The following is a 17,192-nucleotide window of genomic DNA, read 5'->3' as shown; positions in this document are numbered from 1 at the left end:
GGTCGCACCTTTTTCGGCATAATGCACTGCTTCGAACTAGTGCACCCTTTTGAAAAGATTTTTCTCACTTTATGTACTGTTTCAAGAGAAACCCATTTCATCTCAAGTGGGGTAACTTGGAAGACAAATTACTCATTCATATCTCAATGGATTTGTGCAAATCCATTTTTCTAACATATACTACATCAGCTTCACTCAAGACATCACTTGGAAAAAATTTCGACATACATGGATTGAGTTTCTCGAGACTGCGTGGTCAAGGGTATGATGGGGTTAGTAATATGCAAGGGCCGTTCAGTGGGCTAAAAGCGCTCATTTTGAATGAGAATAAGTCTGCAATCTATGTACATTGTTTTGCACATCAACTTCAGTTGGCGCTTGTCCATGTCGCAAAAGATATCAAAGAAATTGCTTCATTTTTCACCTCTATTTGCAACGTGGTGAATGTTGTTGGGGTCTCTTGCAAGCATAAGGAAAAACTTCAAAAGAAAGAAGCTACTAGAGTGTTTGAGCAACTTAAAAATGGTGAACTATCAAGCGGTAAAGGACTAAATCTAGAGCTTGGTGTTAAAAGACCTAGCAACACACGTTGGGGCTCACATTATGGTACATTAGTTAATTTCATTGTTATATTTCCTTCCGTGGTTGAAGTTCTTGATGAGGTGATGGAAGAGAGCTCAAGTTTAGATAAAAAAGGAGAAGCACAAGTTTTATTAGATTTGATGCACTCATTTGAGTTCATTTTCATCTTGCATTTGATGAAGAATATATTAGGAATCACTAATAATCTTTCAAAAGCATTGCAACGAAAAGATCAAGATATAGTGAATGCTTTAGCTTTAGTAAAAATATGCAAGGAACATTTTCAAAAAATGAGGGAATACGGTTGGGATTCGCTACTAGGCGAGATTTTTGTATTTTGTACAAAGCATGGTATAGACAAGCCTCAAATAGATGCTAAGTTTGTTCATCGAGGAAGATCCCGAAGAAAAGCAGAAGAGGCAACTATATTACATTATTATCAGGTTGGATTCTTTTATGGTTGTATCGATAAGCAATGTGTTGAGCTTAATAACCATTTTGATAAAGTGAATACGGAGTTGCTTCTTTGTATGACTTGAATTGGGATGATTTGTTTGGTGCGTTTGATACTAACAAGTTGATTCATACACTTGCTGAATTTTATCCTGATGATTTCTCCAAGCAAGAGTGTATAGTCCTTCAAAATCAACTAGAGATTTATGAGATTGATATGAAATCCAATGATAATGATGCCTTTAGAACACTTAAAAGAATTAGTAGTTTGGCTAGAAAAATGGTTAAGTTGGGAAAATATATTATTTATAACTTGGTTTATAGGCTTTAAAGCTCTCACTGATACTACCGGTTTCTACTGCTACAGTTGAGAGATCATTTTCAGTTATGGGCATAGTGAAGAATCGTCTAAGGAATCGAATGGCAGACAAGTGGTTGAATAATTGTCTAGTGACATACATAGAAAAAGATATTTTTGATAACATTAGCAATGAGGCAATCTTGAAACATTTCTAAGATGCCGATCGTAAATGGAATTTATAACTTTCATTTTTAGAATTGTTAGAGTTCAAAAGAGCGAAATGTATTTTGACAACTTAAGCTATTTTTTGTTATACTACAATGGTAGTCGTTTTGCGAAATAAAATTGTGTGTTGTACACTATTACTTGCTTAAAATTAGAAAATTATTAGCATGAGTCAATGAGTGCCCCAGGTGAGGTAAATTCCTGGCTCCGCCACTATACATCACTGACTTAATTTAAATGAAAGCATATTTGGCCACGGATTATTTTTTGTTTTATCAAGTATATTATTAGTGCAAACAACTAGTGTATTAAGCAACCTGCCCGTTATATGAACTCCACTTAAACTTAAACGAACTCCAAAGAAACTCCACCATGAAAAACAATAACTTAGAAGCTGATTTTTTTGTGGAGATGTTCTTCCCACAACAATATAGATCATCCTTAAACAAATTAGCACTTTTGAAGATGTCTAGACGTATCAAAATTTGTTTACACTGTTATAAAATTATCCAACGGTCCAGATTTTTCAAATTTCAAAACAACTTTCGACAACGTTAAACATTTTTGTTTGGGCTGATTTTTTGTAGGAAAATTCTCTATTATGAGAAAACTATCTTCACCAAACATCAGTCCTCAATTCATCTTATAAATCTACTTTTGGTGATGGAGTTCATATAAGGTGAAATTCATATAATGGGCTTGATTAAGCAAATGTTGAACTAATCATACGTATAGCCATTTGATCAGGTTCATAAGACCGAGTTGGCTGGTCGGGCAGTTTTGACACAAATCACAAAATAACACCAAAAGATGAAGAGCAGTTTCCATTGAAGATTTCAGATTTTCAGTTACTCTTTTCCACATCATCTTTAAGAAAATAGCACATTATTACTTTGACGAATAGCATTGGGATTTGGGAAGAAAAGTCTCATATTGAATAGCATGTGAAAGTTGTGGCCTAAAGCCCAATAGGTGCCGTGGAGCATAGCTAGTAAATTCGTGGACGGCAAAAGTTCGATACGGCAATTATTCGCCTAAGATTCGAAATTTTCAACAATAATACTTTTAAATATTCGGTCCAATAAAACGCTAACGGTAAAAATACGATATACGTGTTTTAAACGGGTATAATACGAATGCGTTCTTTTAAAATTCGGCTATATATTTTACATTTAAAATTTTGATATATAAGTATATAACGTTTTTATTTTTATTTTTGCAATTTTATTCATGAAAAAATAATACAAATGTCAAATTTTTGGTTCTACTTACTATTACTAACACATTTATTTTTGGTTCCAACTAAGGCCCGGTCCAACCAATTCGCAAATTAAACCGTATCATTCAAAAATTTGCCAAATTATTCATTTTATTCGCCAAACCTTATAATTCGTGAATAATTCGCGAATAATTCGGCAATTATAAGTTTGGCCCAACCAATTCGCGAATTAAACCGTATCATTCAAAAATTTGCCGAATTATTCGTATTATTCGCCAAACCTTATAATTCGCGAATAATTCGGCGAATTACTAGCTATGCCGTGGAGTGGTGTTGTACTACTAGTGAGATCAATTGGACACCTGGGCTCAGGTTTGGCAGAGTACACTCTAGACTTTCCAATCTTCCTGGGGACTTGGGAATTATTTTGTTTGAAAGACACTCTCACAGTCTCACTGCACGTTCATTCCAGAGCCGTTTCGAGTCCGCCAGTTCCACAAAGAATTGTAAAACCAGTTATTAATATTTAAATTTTGCTATTTAATGGTCATGCTAGGCTTCATGCTACCCATGACTCCAAACATGCATGTACAAGTTAAGAGGCCTCTAACACATGTGCCTGTTCGATTAGTTTCCCTAACAATTTGTCCTTTATTAAGATTGCATATAGAATTTTCCTTTTAGGTAGCCAATAATCTTATCTTACACATAAACAAGAAAAACACAGCTCAGCCTCATCATAGAACAAGCTAATTCCTCTAACGACCTTGTTGCTTTGTCGAAATAAAAAGAACTAATAAATCTTACTCAATAAGCTAGTGAAAGAAGATCACGTTTAAGGTGCTGCAAATGCAAATAATGCAAATGAGCACTCAATGCCAAATTACAATCCTGGCAATCACTAGATGACCTTTGGATTACTTTGAGCCAATCTGCAATGAGCTGGACGGCTGGACCCACCAAAGTACATTCTTAGATCCAATGATTAAAATTCCTAGGACTGACGTCATGAATTGAAAAGGCAAGTTTTGACAGCTAGTTGCATTAGATTCTCTTCAATCTTCCATTTATATCCTTTATTAGGCAAGTATATTGATGCTTTAAATAGGGTTAGCTTTTGGAACAAATTAAAATGAATTTTACTAGCATTAGGTTACTTTATAAATGGAAAGAAGATCACACTCTAGCCAGTAATCCCGAACAAATAGCCCATTTTGCGGAATTTGAGTTTAATTTTTCTTAGCAAAAACACTTAAAAGAGTTTTAGAGAGAGAAAATACCACAGTAAACAAAGAAGAGAAAAAAGAGATCTTGAAACAAATCCTTCGTTTGCACTCAAAGTTCAACAAAGAAGAAGAACGTGGGGTATTTTTCTTTGTCCTCTTTTTTCATATATGAAAATGAAACCCTACACAGTTTATTATTTTTTTTTTTTGTTTTGTTTCGTTGTTATGCTTCACATGATCATTACTCATTAATGTTACTTGATTTCCAGATAAAAAAACAGCTTACTGATACTGCGTTCAACTAACAAACTCTTGACTGATACAAAAAAACTAGGTATGTTTTTTGAGTTTTGTTCAATGAAGAAGTTTGTTTGTTTTAGTGATTAATGGTTTTGATCAAGAGACTTATTATTTTTTTCGTTTTTTCTGTTTAGGTTCTAAGAAAATGGAAGGTGGTTCCGATACCGACAAGGAAATCTTCGTATTCCGTGGAAACATACAAGGTTTTTTTCGTTAAATTTTATGTTTTTATTCTTGTGTCTTTTACTATGCTTCTAGCTACTTGTTTCTGATTTTGGGTAGTTTGGTGCATGATTATTAGGTTTTGTTGTTTTCTTGAAAATTGTTTTTATGTTATATTCATTTCTACGGGAATTGAAGTATACACTCAAGGTGGTGGCGGGGTGGGTGCTGTCAAATCTGATAAACCGAAGATTTTAGTTGAAGCTAATCCTAGTTTAATAAAAGGTTAGAATTTTTTTTCATCTTCTTTCTAGGGGGTAGAGGTGGGGTATGTACTGTTTCTAGGGGGAGTATATCGTATATGTGTAATCTAAATTAGTCTATCTGACCTTTGGTAGCTGCCCTAGAGGAAGTTGGTCCAGAAAAGACCTTTATTTTTCGTGCTCCTAATAAAGAAGGTTTGTTTTGGTCGATCTTATGTCTTTGTTCCTAAATAAACAAGATATTTCTTGTTATCCTTACGTGTTCTTTTATCGTTTTCCTGGTCAATTATTGCAAATGAATGTTAATTTATCTCTTTGTTAAGTTTTGTATTACTAGACAAGGTTTGTTTTGTAGTTTAGTTGTGAATTTTAATTAATGTTTTGTATTACTAGACTTCGTTTGTTTTGTAGGTACCTTTTGAAATTTAATTTGTCATGAAAGGTTAAAGAGAAACCAACCATTGAATTGGGAATTAACCATTTTATTTTTCACTCAAGCTGTAGATTTGCTGCCGTTGGAAGACGAGATGGAGGGTGATGGTGGAGATGCTATAGACAAAGCACTGGAGAATTTTGCAACAGTTATTAAAAGTTCTAGCAAAAGTAGGTAGACTTTTATCGTCTGATTAACTTCATCTAGCTAACTAGCTTCTTCTGGTTTTGTTGTACTTAGGGGTGTGCATAAAACCGGCACAACAGACAGAACCGACCGAACTAGTCGGTTTGGGGTCAGTTATGCTTATTAGTCGGTTTGATTTGGTTAATTATATATGAAAACCCATAGAGTCGGTTCAGTTGTCGGTTTAGTCCCCAACTCAAATTGAACCGATCTGCTCGCCTGCAGCACTACCCCCACAACTCATCGCACCTTCGTCGTAAGGCGTATACGCATTTCAGGCGCAAAATATTCGGCGCAAGACTAGCGAAACAACTCAATTTATAAGTCCAACCCCAAGGCCATCCCAATTACCCATTATCTATAAGCCCAAATCAATTGGAAGCCTAACAGTTTATGGGCTAGCTTAATCTGGGCAGTTAAATCGCTACTCGGTCGCTACTCGATGGAGGTGCGAGTAGCGAGTAGGTCTACTCGGTCGGGGATTAATCGGGATTACTCGGGCGATTTTTTAAACCGCTACTCGGTCGCTACTCGGTGGAGGAGCGAGTAGCGAGTAGGTCTACTCGGTCGGGGATTAATCGGGATTACTCGAGATGTCTTAATTTTTATATGTTTATATGTAGCATGTACATGACGCTGGGCAATGTGGCATACAACATGGTACAAAATTTTTGCTATCAATATGCTATAGAAATGTTGACATTGTCCATAGTTATTTGACTACTAAAGTTTCAGTCAATATCATTGTTTTTTCAATCTTTTATTTTCTTTAACTTGTTATAGTTACAAATGCAAAACATGGGTCTCGCATTTTTTTTTATTTTTTTTATATTAAGTTGTCATCAAGTATTCAAGTGGGTTCTCAAAAATCATAATACACCACATAGTGTTCAGTCAAAATACACTACATAGTGTTCATTGAACATATTTTGTGAAGATTTCGGTAAAAAAAAAAAAATCGGCGTTTTGCATTTGTAAAGAGAGTGGAGAGTCGAGATTGGAGAGGAGAAGAAGAGTGGAGAGTGGGCGAAAAGTGGCGATGGAGAGGAGAAGAGAAAGAAAGAAAAAAAAAACGTAGAGAAGAAGAGACTGGAGAGAGTGAGAGACAGAGAGAAAAAGAAAAAAAGAAACTGGAGAAAAAGAAAAAAACGTATTTGGAATATGAGCTTGTTTTCACGACTGGAATTGGAGAGAGGCTAGAGAAGAGGTTGGAATTGGAGCTTGTTTTCGCGGCTGGAGAAAAGTCCTAACTTGATTTCGCGGTTAGAAAAAAGGAAAATCTTGGTTTTCTTTTATATACCGATTTATGGTGAGTAACTCGCCCGATTCCGATTCCTCATAAATCGGCAACTCGGCCGATTACTCGGCGATTTTTGGACCCCGATCACTTACGGGGAGTAATTGGTTGGTCGGGTCGGCTAGGTACCGAGTAGCGATTCCCCACCGAGTACTCGCCGATTTAATAGCACAGAGCTTAATAATTTATAAGCCCAGTCACAATTGTTAACTTTTTGTTGATTTTTGGACAAATCTCATAGTATTGATTACACTTAACAAAATTACACAAATTCTCCAAACACTTGGATCTGCCATGTCACAACTTACTAAAAGACAATAACAACCACTGGATGGAGACCCTACGGCCTCCACACCATTGTTTTTTATTATATAGATATATATATTAGAATATACATATTTAATTTGATTTGATTTGAAAATATGTAAAAATCAGTTGGTTTGGGTCGGTTAATTTTGATTAAACCGTAACCCAATTGGTTCGATTCGCTTTGGATATCGGTTAGATTGGAAATTGATTAGGTTCAGTTAGTATAACAGTCGGTTTGGTTACTATAAAATATAAACCGATAGTCAGTTCGGTCATCGGTTTAGTCCCAAACCCGACCCGTGCGTTTAATTGTCTCCTTGTCTACCGAAGCTAGATTATATTGTTCTTGTAATCTATATAGAGTGCATTATACGATCTTCTATTTTTCGTTTTGAAGAGTGGTTTTAAAAAAAACATTCATCTATATAAGTACATATCCAGCCACTGGTTTTAGGGATCTATATTTGTTGTAATGCAAAACTGTTAGTTGTACACTCTTCTTATTGAAATTAATCCTTTGTACTTCAGTACAGGGGATTAAAACTTCAAGTTTCATCGAATACATCTGATTAGCTATTCCAACCGATAAACCAACCGAATTAAAGCATAACTGATTCCTCCATCCTTATTATCGAAATAAAAGGGTACTCTGTCCCATTTTTCCTTTCAATGCAATATAGTCTACCTTGTATTTTGATAAATTGTGTAAGTGTATTTAGTTTACCTAATCTGGATTAAGTACACTTTTAATAAAAATTCAACAGCACGAAGCTATTTTAATAAATTTTCCCTACTATAGACGAGCCTACCCACTTAAAGCTCAATTGAAGAGTACCTCTGCCCTTTTATGTTCTGTCCTTCCATCTTTATTGTTAGATTTTTCCTTGTAGGTTTTCAGTGTATTTAACTGAAGTAGTCTAACGTAAGTACATTTTGTTCAACAGATGAGCGAAGTTGGCCAACTGAATGTTCTGCTCCCCAACGGAGACGCTCCTTTATAGATCCAAGTAAGCTGATTTTTATTTCTTTTGATGATGGTCGATTCTGCTTGAAATGATCAAACAAATATATGCATGCATTGCCGAAAGCTACATCCTATGGGCCACCTGCTTTTAATTCTCACATTTATTAGCGTAATTTCCTTGCAATTGCCAGTTTGTTTTATCTTAAGAGTAGACTTGAGAAAATAGTACAAGGGTTAACGTGCAAAAAACAGGATGGATTACAAAGTCATGTGGAATGCGAGGAAGACTTGACGGGATCTTAATCCTGTATTCTCATACAACTAGTTATTTCTTGCGGGTAATTAAGGTCCTTAATGAAAAAGAGTACTTGTGGTTTCCTAATCTTGTACTCGAGTTAAATAGACAATGTAGTATTTCGCCTTTTGCACTGCGTGCTTGCTTGGCACAGTGATCGCTTGTTGAGTCTTGTTGTTGGCACCTAGAGTATAAAAGAAGCCTAGGTGAGTTGGAAATATTCCTTTAAGCTTTACCAAAAGAAAAAAAAATATATTCCTTTCAGTGGGTGATTTTGATCAAATCCTCATATATAAAGTAGCCAATGTGAAACCGAACTTTTCACTTTGTCCAAGTCATTCCCACACTTCCCCTGTTCTTTCCACACAGCTTCCCCTGCTTTCCTAGAAAATTAGAAAAGTCTGAAGTCGTTTCTCTGACCACCACCACCAAGACTTATGAAAGACTTGATAACATAAAAACAAAAACACAAAGATAGATAGGAATTCAGCTCCGTAAGTTCTCTTTAATTCCATTTCTTTCTTCCTTGTACATTCATCAAAATCTTTCAAAAGAATTATAATCCTTTGTCCTGTTCTCATTTTGCTCTTATTGTTGTTACTCTTTACGAATAAAGAATTGTTGCTCGTATTGCTTTACCCATTTCTCTTGTTTATATGATTCTTGAAAAACCCATTTCTTGCTTAGTTCATTCTGTTCTGATCATTGTTACTCTTTAGAAATAAAGATTGAAGCAGCCCCATCTCTTTCCTTATTTGGATGGTACCCAAGAAACTCTTTTCTTGTTTCTTTGCAGGTTCTTGGTCCATGGATAAAGAGGGTTCTTCTACTGCCACTGGTATGGGTGGTGTAAATACTTCTGGCACTGCTTTGGGTGGTGCGAAAGTTTCTACCAATCGTTGGGATGTTGATGCAAAGACTTCTGGCACTGGTTTGGGTGGTGTGAAAGTTTCTACCAATCGTTGGGATGTTGATGCAAAGACTTCTGGCACTCGTTTGCGTAGTGTGAATACTTCTGTGAATGGTTTGGGAGGTGTAAATTCATCTGGCACCGGTTTAGGTGGTGCGAAAGTTTCTACCACTCGTCGGGCTGTTGATGTAAAGAATCCTGGCACTGGTTTGGGTTATGTGAATACTTCTGTGGATGGTTTGGGTGGTGTAAATTCTTCCGGCACTGGTTTGCGTAATGTGAATACATCTGTGACTGGTTTGGCTAGTGTAAATACACCTGGCACCGGTTTGGGTGGCGCAAAAACTTCTAAACCTTATGTCTCTGCTTGGGATGATGATGCAAATACTTATGGCAGTGGTTTTGGTGCTGTAAATACGCCTTCTACTGGCTGGGGTGATTCAAATGCATATGCCACTGGTTGGGGTCATGATGCAAATACTTATGCTGCTGGCTTAGGCGGTGCAAATACTTATGCCACTGGTTTGGGTTATGCAAATATTTATTGTTATGGTACCGGTGGTGGTGTAAATACTTACGGTTATGGTACCGGTGGTGGTGTAAATACTTACCGGACTGGTTGGAGTGGTGCAAATGTTTCTCCGACTGGTTGGGAATGTGATGAAAAGACTTCTGCAACTGGATACAGTGTTGCAAATACTTCTACCTCTGCTTGTGGTGGTGCAAAACAAGTATCTGAAGACACACCATTTGTTCCAGAGAGAGGATTCTATCAACCAAGTACAGAAGCAACTTGGGAAGCATACCAAGCACTGACCAGTCTTATAGAAGCACATTTATACCGCCCCAATATTCCTAAAGAAGTGATGTGCGGAGTAGCCGATGAGATTCTATCAGTGTTGAAGAGCACAATCATCAACAGCCCGAGCAGTAAAAAAACCGAGATTGAGAGAATCTTGTCTCCGATTCCTGACTTTGCATTCAATGAGCTTCTTTCAGTTGCGAACCTGATCACTGATTACTATGTAGCAAGGCCTCTTGGCAAAACAGATGCTCGAACGGCCCTTTTTACTCCTGAAGATAACTTCTATCAGCCTAAGTCAGAGGATTCTTGTGTTCCTTACAAAATATTTCTGGACATAGTGATTGATAACATTGGTTCTCAGCAGCCACAGGTTGTACAGTGTGTAGTGGCTCATGAGGTTTTAACGATTCTTAAAAATGAGGATCTTGGAGATACTCAAAAGAAGGTGATGTTGAAGAGTTTCTTGGAAGATGTCAGTGATGATACTTACAGTATGATGTTGTTCATTGCCGGACGAATAAGTGATTTTACTATTTCTAATGGAGCTGCTGCTGCTGGAGTTGATGCTAACTTGGTAGTAAATCAAGATCCTAGCCAGAATATAACCGCACAGGCAGGGGAAGATGGCCGGGATCACTACATGCCGGATCAGACTAATGAAATTTATGATTACGGAGTTGATGGTAGCAATGATGGATCTCGTGAGTCTACCCCTGATTTAGATGCATCTGGCACTAAATTTGTATATAACAGTGATGCTGACAATAAGGCTACTGAGAGTGATGATAATACTGCTACTGACAGTGATGATAGTAAGGCTACTACTGACAGTGATGACGATCTTGTGCTTCCAGCAGCTGAAGGTAATGCGCCTGGCCTTAAACTTGAGTTCAGCAGCGAAGATGAAACTTTGTACTACCCTGACGATGTTCACCTGGATGAGAATGATGTTGATGGATGGCTGAAAGTCGACTTTGATGACTTCTTTGATTAAATTGGTACTTCTAATGGATGTTGATATGATAGGTTGTTTAGTGCTTAAAGTGACTGAAGTTTTTGTAGTTTAGTAAGTTATGTCTAGTTTTATTTTGGGTTCAAGTTCATGTAAACCAAAATTTTCATGTTATGCTCTTGAAAATTTTCGATTAATCTTCAAAAGCTATCATTCAGAATATGATGTAGGCATTGTCTTTTTTATTGAAGAAAATACTATTAAAGCAAACGAAAACATTACCCTTGGTCCAGAAGATTTACTGAATGGGCTATATGAATGGGCTGGCAACTGGAGATTTACTGAAAAGAAAGCAAATGGTGGGGGACTTTGAATGCCGTTTTTGCCATAAAGAGGTTGAAAGCCCTAGCCATAGCTTCTTCATGTGTACTTGGTCCAGAAGTGTATGGTTTGCAATTGTAGGTATAAGAGTGGATCTTGTACCTTATCAGTCCATGAGAGAGCGGATTGATGAGATTATGGGGTGGTGCTGCAGCAAAAAAGAAGAGAGAGAAGCCAAAGGAATCCTAGCTTGCAACCTGATGCAGTATATATGGGATACCAGAAATAAAATAAAGTTTGAAGGGGCAAAAGGAAGCAGAGAAGGAGCGATCAGAAAGACTCGAGCACAAAGTCTTAAATGTCTAGAAGCTTTCCAACAAGAAACAAATCAAGGAATGGGCCATATAGGGGCATCCTCTTCACACTATTTCTATTTCTAGTTCTGAACTTGTAAATGCAACGGTAAGTTTTCCCCTTAATCATGTCAGAAGCATTTATATCAAAATGGATGCAGCTTATGACAGGAGTACGGGATGGGCTGGAGCAGGAGTAATAGCTTGGAATGGGCAGGATAGGGCAGTAGGAGCAGCTATCAGAAGGTACAAAGCTCGCAGCGTGGAGGAGGCAGAGTTGATTGCAGTGGAAATAGCAGTGGAACTGGCCAAGGCACTGGGTGGAGTTCAGTATAGGTTTGAAGGTGATAATGCCTCGATCATACAGGCTCTGCAGAGTCCTGATTGTCCATGTAGCTGGGGTCTTGCTGCTGTAAGAAATTCTATTTTGAGATCCTCAGCTGTGTTTAGGTTTTGTCAGTTTAAGTGGATTAACAGGCAGTTTAATGGGGAGGCGCATGACCTGGCACAATGGGCTAGCCATGGCCAAGGAATCAGACCTCTTCCAAATTGTATGTTAAAACATAACTTATTCCCTTGGAGTTTTTAATATATAAGATTGGTGTGGATTAGCGAAAAAAAAGAAGAAAACATTACCCTTCTAACAATTTTATCTTTTGGGAAAAATGTTACATTATTAGTTTTTTTTATGGTGGTCAACACGGCCCATGGGCACCGAATTATTGCATTAACTTCAGAAAGATGAAGTCATTACATAGTTCTTCTACGGAGTCTACAACACGGACCTAAATTGATGAAAACATTACAGTAAATCAAAATAATTTAAACTGGTGAAAACATTACAGTAAATCAAAATAATTTAAACTGGTGAAAACATTACAGTGAGTGGCTCTCCGTTCCCAAACTACATTTGCATTGGATCTGTCCTTGCAACAAGCAATCACCTCTTTTGCGTCACCTTCCACAATAATTGCTCTCCAGTCTCTCTGCTTTACAAACTGGATAGACATCTCGAGTGCCAGAACTTCACCTTCCGCAGCTGATGCAGCTTGTAGCTTCTTAACATAGCCACCCGTTGGCATACCATTTGAATCCCTGCCAATAACAGCAATGTAAGCATAAGAATTGCATTTCTTAAAAGCTGCATCAAAGTTTAGTTTCATCCACCCAGGAGGGGGTGGCAACCAAACTGAGTCCCTAGCTGTGGCATCCTGCATCTGTACATTATCATCCACCTGTGATTCTGTGTGCTCGAAGGCTTTGAACCAGTTTTTGTGTATAGAGTAAGCATGTTGCAAAACTGCCTCCCTACAGAGGCGCACATAAGCACATTGGTTCTATGTTACATTATATGCCCACATAGAAGCGTTATTTTTTTGGATAAAAAATATATTCCCACCTAGAAGTTAGGGTGTCGTATTGCTTTGAAAAAATAGATTCAGGCAGGAGAGTGCTAAGAAGATAGATTAGGTTATGGGCCGGGTCGGCCCACTTAAGTAGTGAGGGGAGGGCCTATGAGGCCAATGTTAAAATTGTGAGGCCCTAACCCTAACCCTAACCCTCATCTCAGTCCTCTTTTTAGAGAATTGAGAGACGGATTAGAGGACCGGATTTGATTACTCTCTTAAACTCTTTATTTACAGTATAATCTTGCTAAATTGATACGCGATAAATTAATTATTTCGTTTAAATAATAGATTTTCTCAATCTCAACTTGGTTAATGTACTTAATTAATAATTTGGCTGAAATTTGTAATATAATAAAATTCAAAAGTTTCATTCTTAGGTTCTATGTGCCGATGTATTCCATGAATCAATAAAAAGTGTATATAAGACCAAAAATATGATGTGGTGTTGTAGGTTATAGAATAATTTGTGTTTAATTAGTTGAAATTGATTAAAAACTTTATTACCATATATCAAGAATCATATCATATCACTCTGATTTTTATTTTATTCTAGCTTATACATAGAGAAGTGATATGGGTTTATATCCCGGCAATGAAACAATTTGTTATTTTGAACTAGATTTTTTAAGTAACATTGAACTAACAAAGTCGGTAAAACCTTTGGGTGATGATACCATAGGTATGGGGCGACTCCGCCAGCATCAAAGAGTTACTGATCTCATTTAAAACAGGTTTGCCAATCCAAAAATAAAAAAAAAATGTTGGAGAAGCCTACACAAAGCACTAGCTTATGTAAAACATACTTTTCATTTTGCTATTTATACAATTACTTTTTATCAAAATATATATAAAATTACATAGAGAAGTTGTGAGGTCATGCCTTAATGCGGGCCTTTGAGGGTTAGGTTGAGGGCCACCCTCATGCTTTTATATATAGGCCTTTACCCTCCCCTCAAAACATGAGGGTCAGGCCGAGCTGGCCCTCAAATTGCATGAGGACTTAAATTTTAAGGTTTTTTGGCCCATGGGCCGAGCCAAGGGCTTGAGGGCCTTTTTTTACACCCCTAGGGTATGTGCTCCTGAAATTAGTGCGGAAGTGTTATTTTGCGGCAATGCTTACTTGCCTTTCAAAATCCTAGCTTCACTACAACAGAACATGGTTTTAGCAGCGCCATACCCCATCGCTAAAGGTGCCTTTGAGCGTGGCAAAAGATCTATCGCAACGCACCAGATGGCGTTGCAAAGGCGTTGCTAAAAAGTGCGTCTCAAATACTCAAATGCAACGCCAAAAGTGGCATGGCAAATGTTCTTAGTTTGTTGCGACGCCTGTGGGCGCTGCTAATACACTAATTCCGTTGCTACTTCATTTATGAAAATTAAATTAATTGCAAAAAAAATTCAAACTATTTGCAACGCTTGACGTCGCAAAAGAGAGCTTGTAACAACTAGGATGGCGTTGCAAAAGTGATACATTTAGCTACACAACTAGGCGTCACAAAAGGCAACCTTTTGCTACACTATTTCCGTTGCGAAAAGTTTAAATATTTGGCTACACAGTGCGGAAAGTTTGAATATTTAGCTGAACATTTGGCGTGGCAAAAGACGCCTATAAATTTAGCCACACACCAAGTGTGGCAAAAAATGTCTACGTTACGGTAGAATCAAAGCTTTTAGCTACACTAAAATTGTTTGAATGATATAAATTCGGAAAAAAACACACGCTTTATTTGGGACGATTTAACATTACAGATTGTGCAATTCATACATATACCTATATATTTCCATTTACATAATCCTGCCCAAAACAATTTTTTATATACACATCATCGTAATGCTAAATCATTCAATACAAAAGATCTTAAAGAATTCACATAACTATTTTTTGTAAAAAAACATCATCTCACATAATCTTAACAACTTTCAACTAAATTTAGACGAATTATTCAAAACTAAAATTCCACAAATAATGTCTATAGCATGCTAATTTGAGCAGCATCCACTCGGAGCTTCTTCTTGATTTTACTACTTCTGGCGACCGACCAATCTGGCACAACAAATTAAAAAAAAAAAAAAATCACTTAAGTAAATTTATTAGAAACATTAATAAACCTAAAATACACTCAAGTTGGCAATGTATGTGAAACTATGCACCTCCTATATGAGTAAATTGGTGCCCATGGCCAAAAGCTTAGAAAGAACTTATCAAAGTTATAACTTGATCACATTCATGAAGGCACAGATCAAATAAGAAGACAAAAATAGCCAAAAGCTAATAGATTTTGAACTAAATTGTACATGTAAATGCCAAACCATTAAAAAACCTTATGTCATAAAGTTATCACCAATGAAACAATAAAATAAGCAAGGCTAAACATCAAGTAAATCAAGCAAACAAGCTCAATTATAAAAAGCAGTTCCAACAGATGGCAGAGTCAGATGTAAAAATATCGGGCGTGGGATGGTTCTTGTATACTCAAAATAAAAGGTGGGTTTTCAGGTTTTGCTCTCTTGTCTATTTCTAGTATCTTTTCTTTTTTGGGTTCTAACTTGTCGATTGCTAATATGAAGTAGGGACGACTTCCTGTCTCTTCGAGTCATTTTACAACCTTCAATCTTCCATGCAAAATGTAAAATTCTAACAATCCGGTTATTTTACAACCTTCAATCAAGCATGCAAAATGTCTAATTCTAACAATCCAGTTATTTTTCTTCGGCAATATGCAAATAAAAGTATAAAACTCAGCAGAATGAAGCCTTGTCAAACAATGTCTCCAAAAACTAGTTGTACATACATTGTAGAATGTCCATACCTCAACATTATAAATGCCAATTTTCCCATCAAAAGAGGACGCTGATATCAACCCTGGGATCTTTGGATACTAGTGAATATCAAAATTCCAGTTGGTTCCAGGAGGTAATTCACATACTATCTGCACTAAATTTAATATAAAGCCAATATTGTTGACATCAGAAAACTATAGCCAAGTGCGGACAATAATGTTAACAAGAATCTAGGAGCACAAATGGTTGAATAACAAAGAGCCAAAAAAGAAGTAGCACTAAATATGAACGCCAGTCAAAACATTCCCACCTCTCCTGAGATTGTATCCCAGCAAATAGTCCTATTGTCTTTTGCACAGGCAACTTGAGACAGCATCATCTTGCTTATACAACCATAAAGTCAACAGATGGAACAGAAGATTTTTAATAAAATTATGAAAAATATAATAAAGAACCAACCGTATTTCAGAAGACAAAATCTTCTCCTTCCTTCAATAGATAGTCAGAAATTCCACCAAAAAGGGGAGCCCAAAGTGACAAGATATCAAACACCTGGTCTTCAAGTTCCTGTACACAGCACAAAAGCCCCTATGAATCAGAAAGACCTAAGGAGTCCAGTGACCTACAGGTCAAGAATCAAGACTACGGAGGTTGGGCCAAGGCCTTGGTTCAATTCCCACCTTCACCAAGGAAAGGAGTTTAAGAGTGTGTGTGTGTAGAAGATGAGTAGGTACCTCCTTTGGCATAGAGGCTATAAGTGATGCCAAAAGCAACCATCCAGCTTCCTTCTCCACAAATGAAGCTACTGGGTTCCGACTAAATTCAGTCAACATCTTCTTTGAAACTTCAAGCACCGGACCGAGGCAATGCGGGTATGTCAATGTTGCAAAAACATAACCATTAAGGAGAAGAAAATCCGGAAGGGGATTCAAGACTCTATGCACTTCGGGCTTCCCCAATACCTCTAGATGAAAAACAACTTAATGATTAATGACATCCAGAAACAGATAAATAGTAACGATTGTTATTGTTGTCATTAATATTATCATTATTACTGTAATTATGATTACTACATTTTTTTTGTATCGGTGAACTAAAAGAGTATATTAAAAATAAAGAAGTAAGTCGAGAAAACCTACAATTACTATTAAAGAAAGAAAGAAAGAAAGAAAGAAAGAAAGAAAGAAAGAAAGAAAAAGACTGCATTCTTATTATATTGTTATTGTTACTATCATTATTAGTATTATTACGATAAAGTGGCATTTAAGACACAGACAACAATCAATCAATCAATCAATCAATGAGAACAAACTTCAATAAGCATATAAAACGATCAATTTCGTACAGTAAGTCTTGTAGATATAGGCATGAAAAGAAGACTGCTAGTAAAGAGGTTTCCAAAATCACACCACAGGCTTAAAGCAAAAGGGGATACATCAAAGAGAA

The 17,192-nt window shown here is 36.8% G+C and overlaps 2 protein-coding genes, 2 long non-coding RNA genes and 1 pseudogene across 13 annotated transcripts; 2 read left to right on the top strand and 3 right to left on the bottom strand.

The window, feature by feature from the left end:
- The first annotated feature begins 281 nt into the window (after window positions 1-281).
- On the top strand, window positions 282-1,551 carry LOC147498602 (uncharacterized; annotated as a pseudogene).
- Window positions 1,552-3,882: 2,331 nt separating this feature from the next.
- On the top strand, window positions 3,883-11,104 carry LOC147498600 (uncharacterized). 10 transcript variants are annotated; one of them, XM_086560549.1, is made up of 6 exons: window positions 3,883-4,145; window positions 4,276-4,340; window positions 4,441-4,509; window positions 5,236-5,334; window positions 7,901-7,963; window positions 9,012-11,104. In XM_086560549.1, exons 3-6 carry the CDS (start codon window positions 4,452-4,454, stop codon window positions 10,922-10,924), a joined length of 2,133 nt encoding a protein of 710 aa, XP_086416675.1. In that variant the 5' UTR covers window positions 3,883-4,145; window positions 4,276-4,340; window positions 4,441-4,451; the 3' UTR covers window positions 10,925-11,104. The 10 variants fall into 10 exon arrangements, with proteins under 10 accessions (XP_086416675.1, XP_086416674.1, XP_086416673.1 ...); XM_086560548.1 differs by having other exon boundaries at window positions 5,230-5,334; XM_086560547.1 differs by lacking the exons at window positions 3,883-4,145; window positions 4,276-4,340; window positions 4,441-4,509 and adding an exon at window positions 4,582-4,753.
- LOC147498601 (uncharacterized) lies at window positions 5,335-7,907 on the bottom strand. The gene is made up of 2 exons (XR_015195524.1): window positions 6,820-7,907; window positions 5,335-5,748 (listed from the first exon to the last, which is right to left on the bottom strand). It is a non-coding gene; the product is annotated as an uncharacterized LOC147498601 (long non-coding RNA).
- A 1,291-nt stretch (window positions 11,105-12,395) lies between the features above and the next one.
- On the bottom strand, window positions 12,396-14,147 carry LOC147498599 (uncharacterized). The gene is made up of 2 exons (XM_086563282.1): window positions 14,086-14,147; window positions 12,396-12,864 (listed from the first exon to the last, which is right to left on the bottom strand). Exons 1-2 carry the CDS (start codon window positions 14,145-14,147, stop codon window positions 12,396-12,398), a joined length of 531 nt encoding a protein of 176 aa, XP_086419408.1.
- Window positions 14,148-14,800: 653 nt separating this feature from the next.
- On the bottom strand, window positions 14,801-16,126 carry LOC147498598 (uncharacterized). Its single transcript, XR_015194630.1, has 3 exons — window positions 16,057-16,126; window positions 15,776-15,895; window positions 14,801-15,009 (listed from the first exon to the last, which is right to left on the bottom strand). It is a non-coding gene; the product is annotated as an uncharacterized LOC147498598 (long non-coding RNA).
- Window positions 16,127-17,192: the final 1,066 nt, after the last annotated feature.

The sequence above is a fragment of the Coptis chinensis genome, chromosome 5, assembly GCF_015680905.1.
Source record: "Coptis chinensis isolate HL-2020 chromosome 5, ASM1568090v1, whole genome shotgun sequence".
Taxonomy (NCBI): Eukaryota; Viridiplantae; Streptophyta; class Magnoliopsida; order Ranunculales; family Ranunculaceae; genus Coptis; species Coptis chinensis.
Note: the sequence above shows the minus strand (reverse complement) of the source record. Positions and strands in the feature narration are given on the sequence as shown.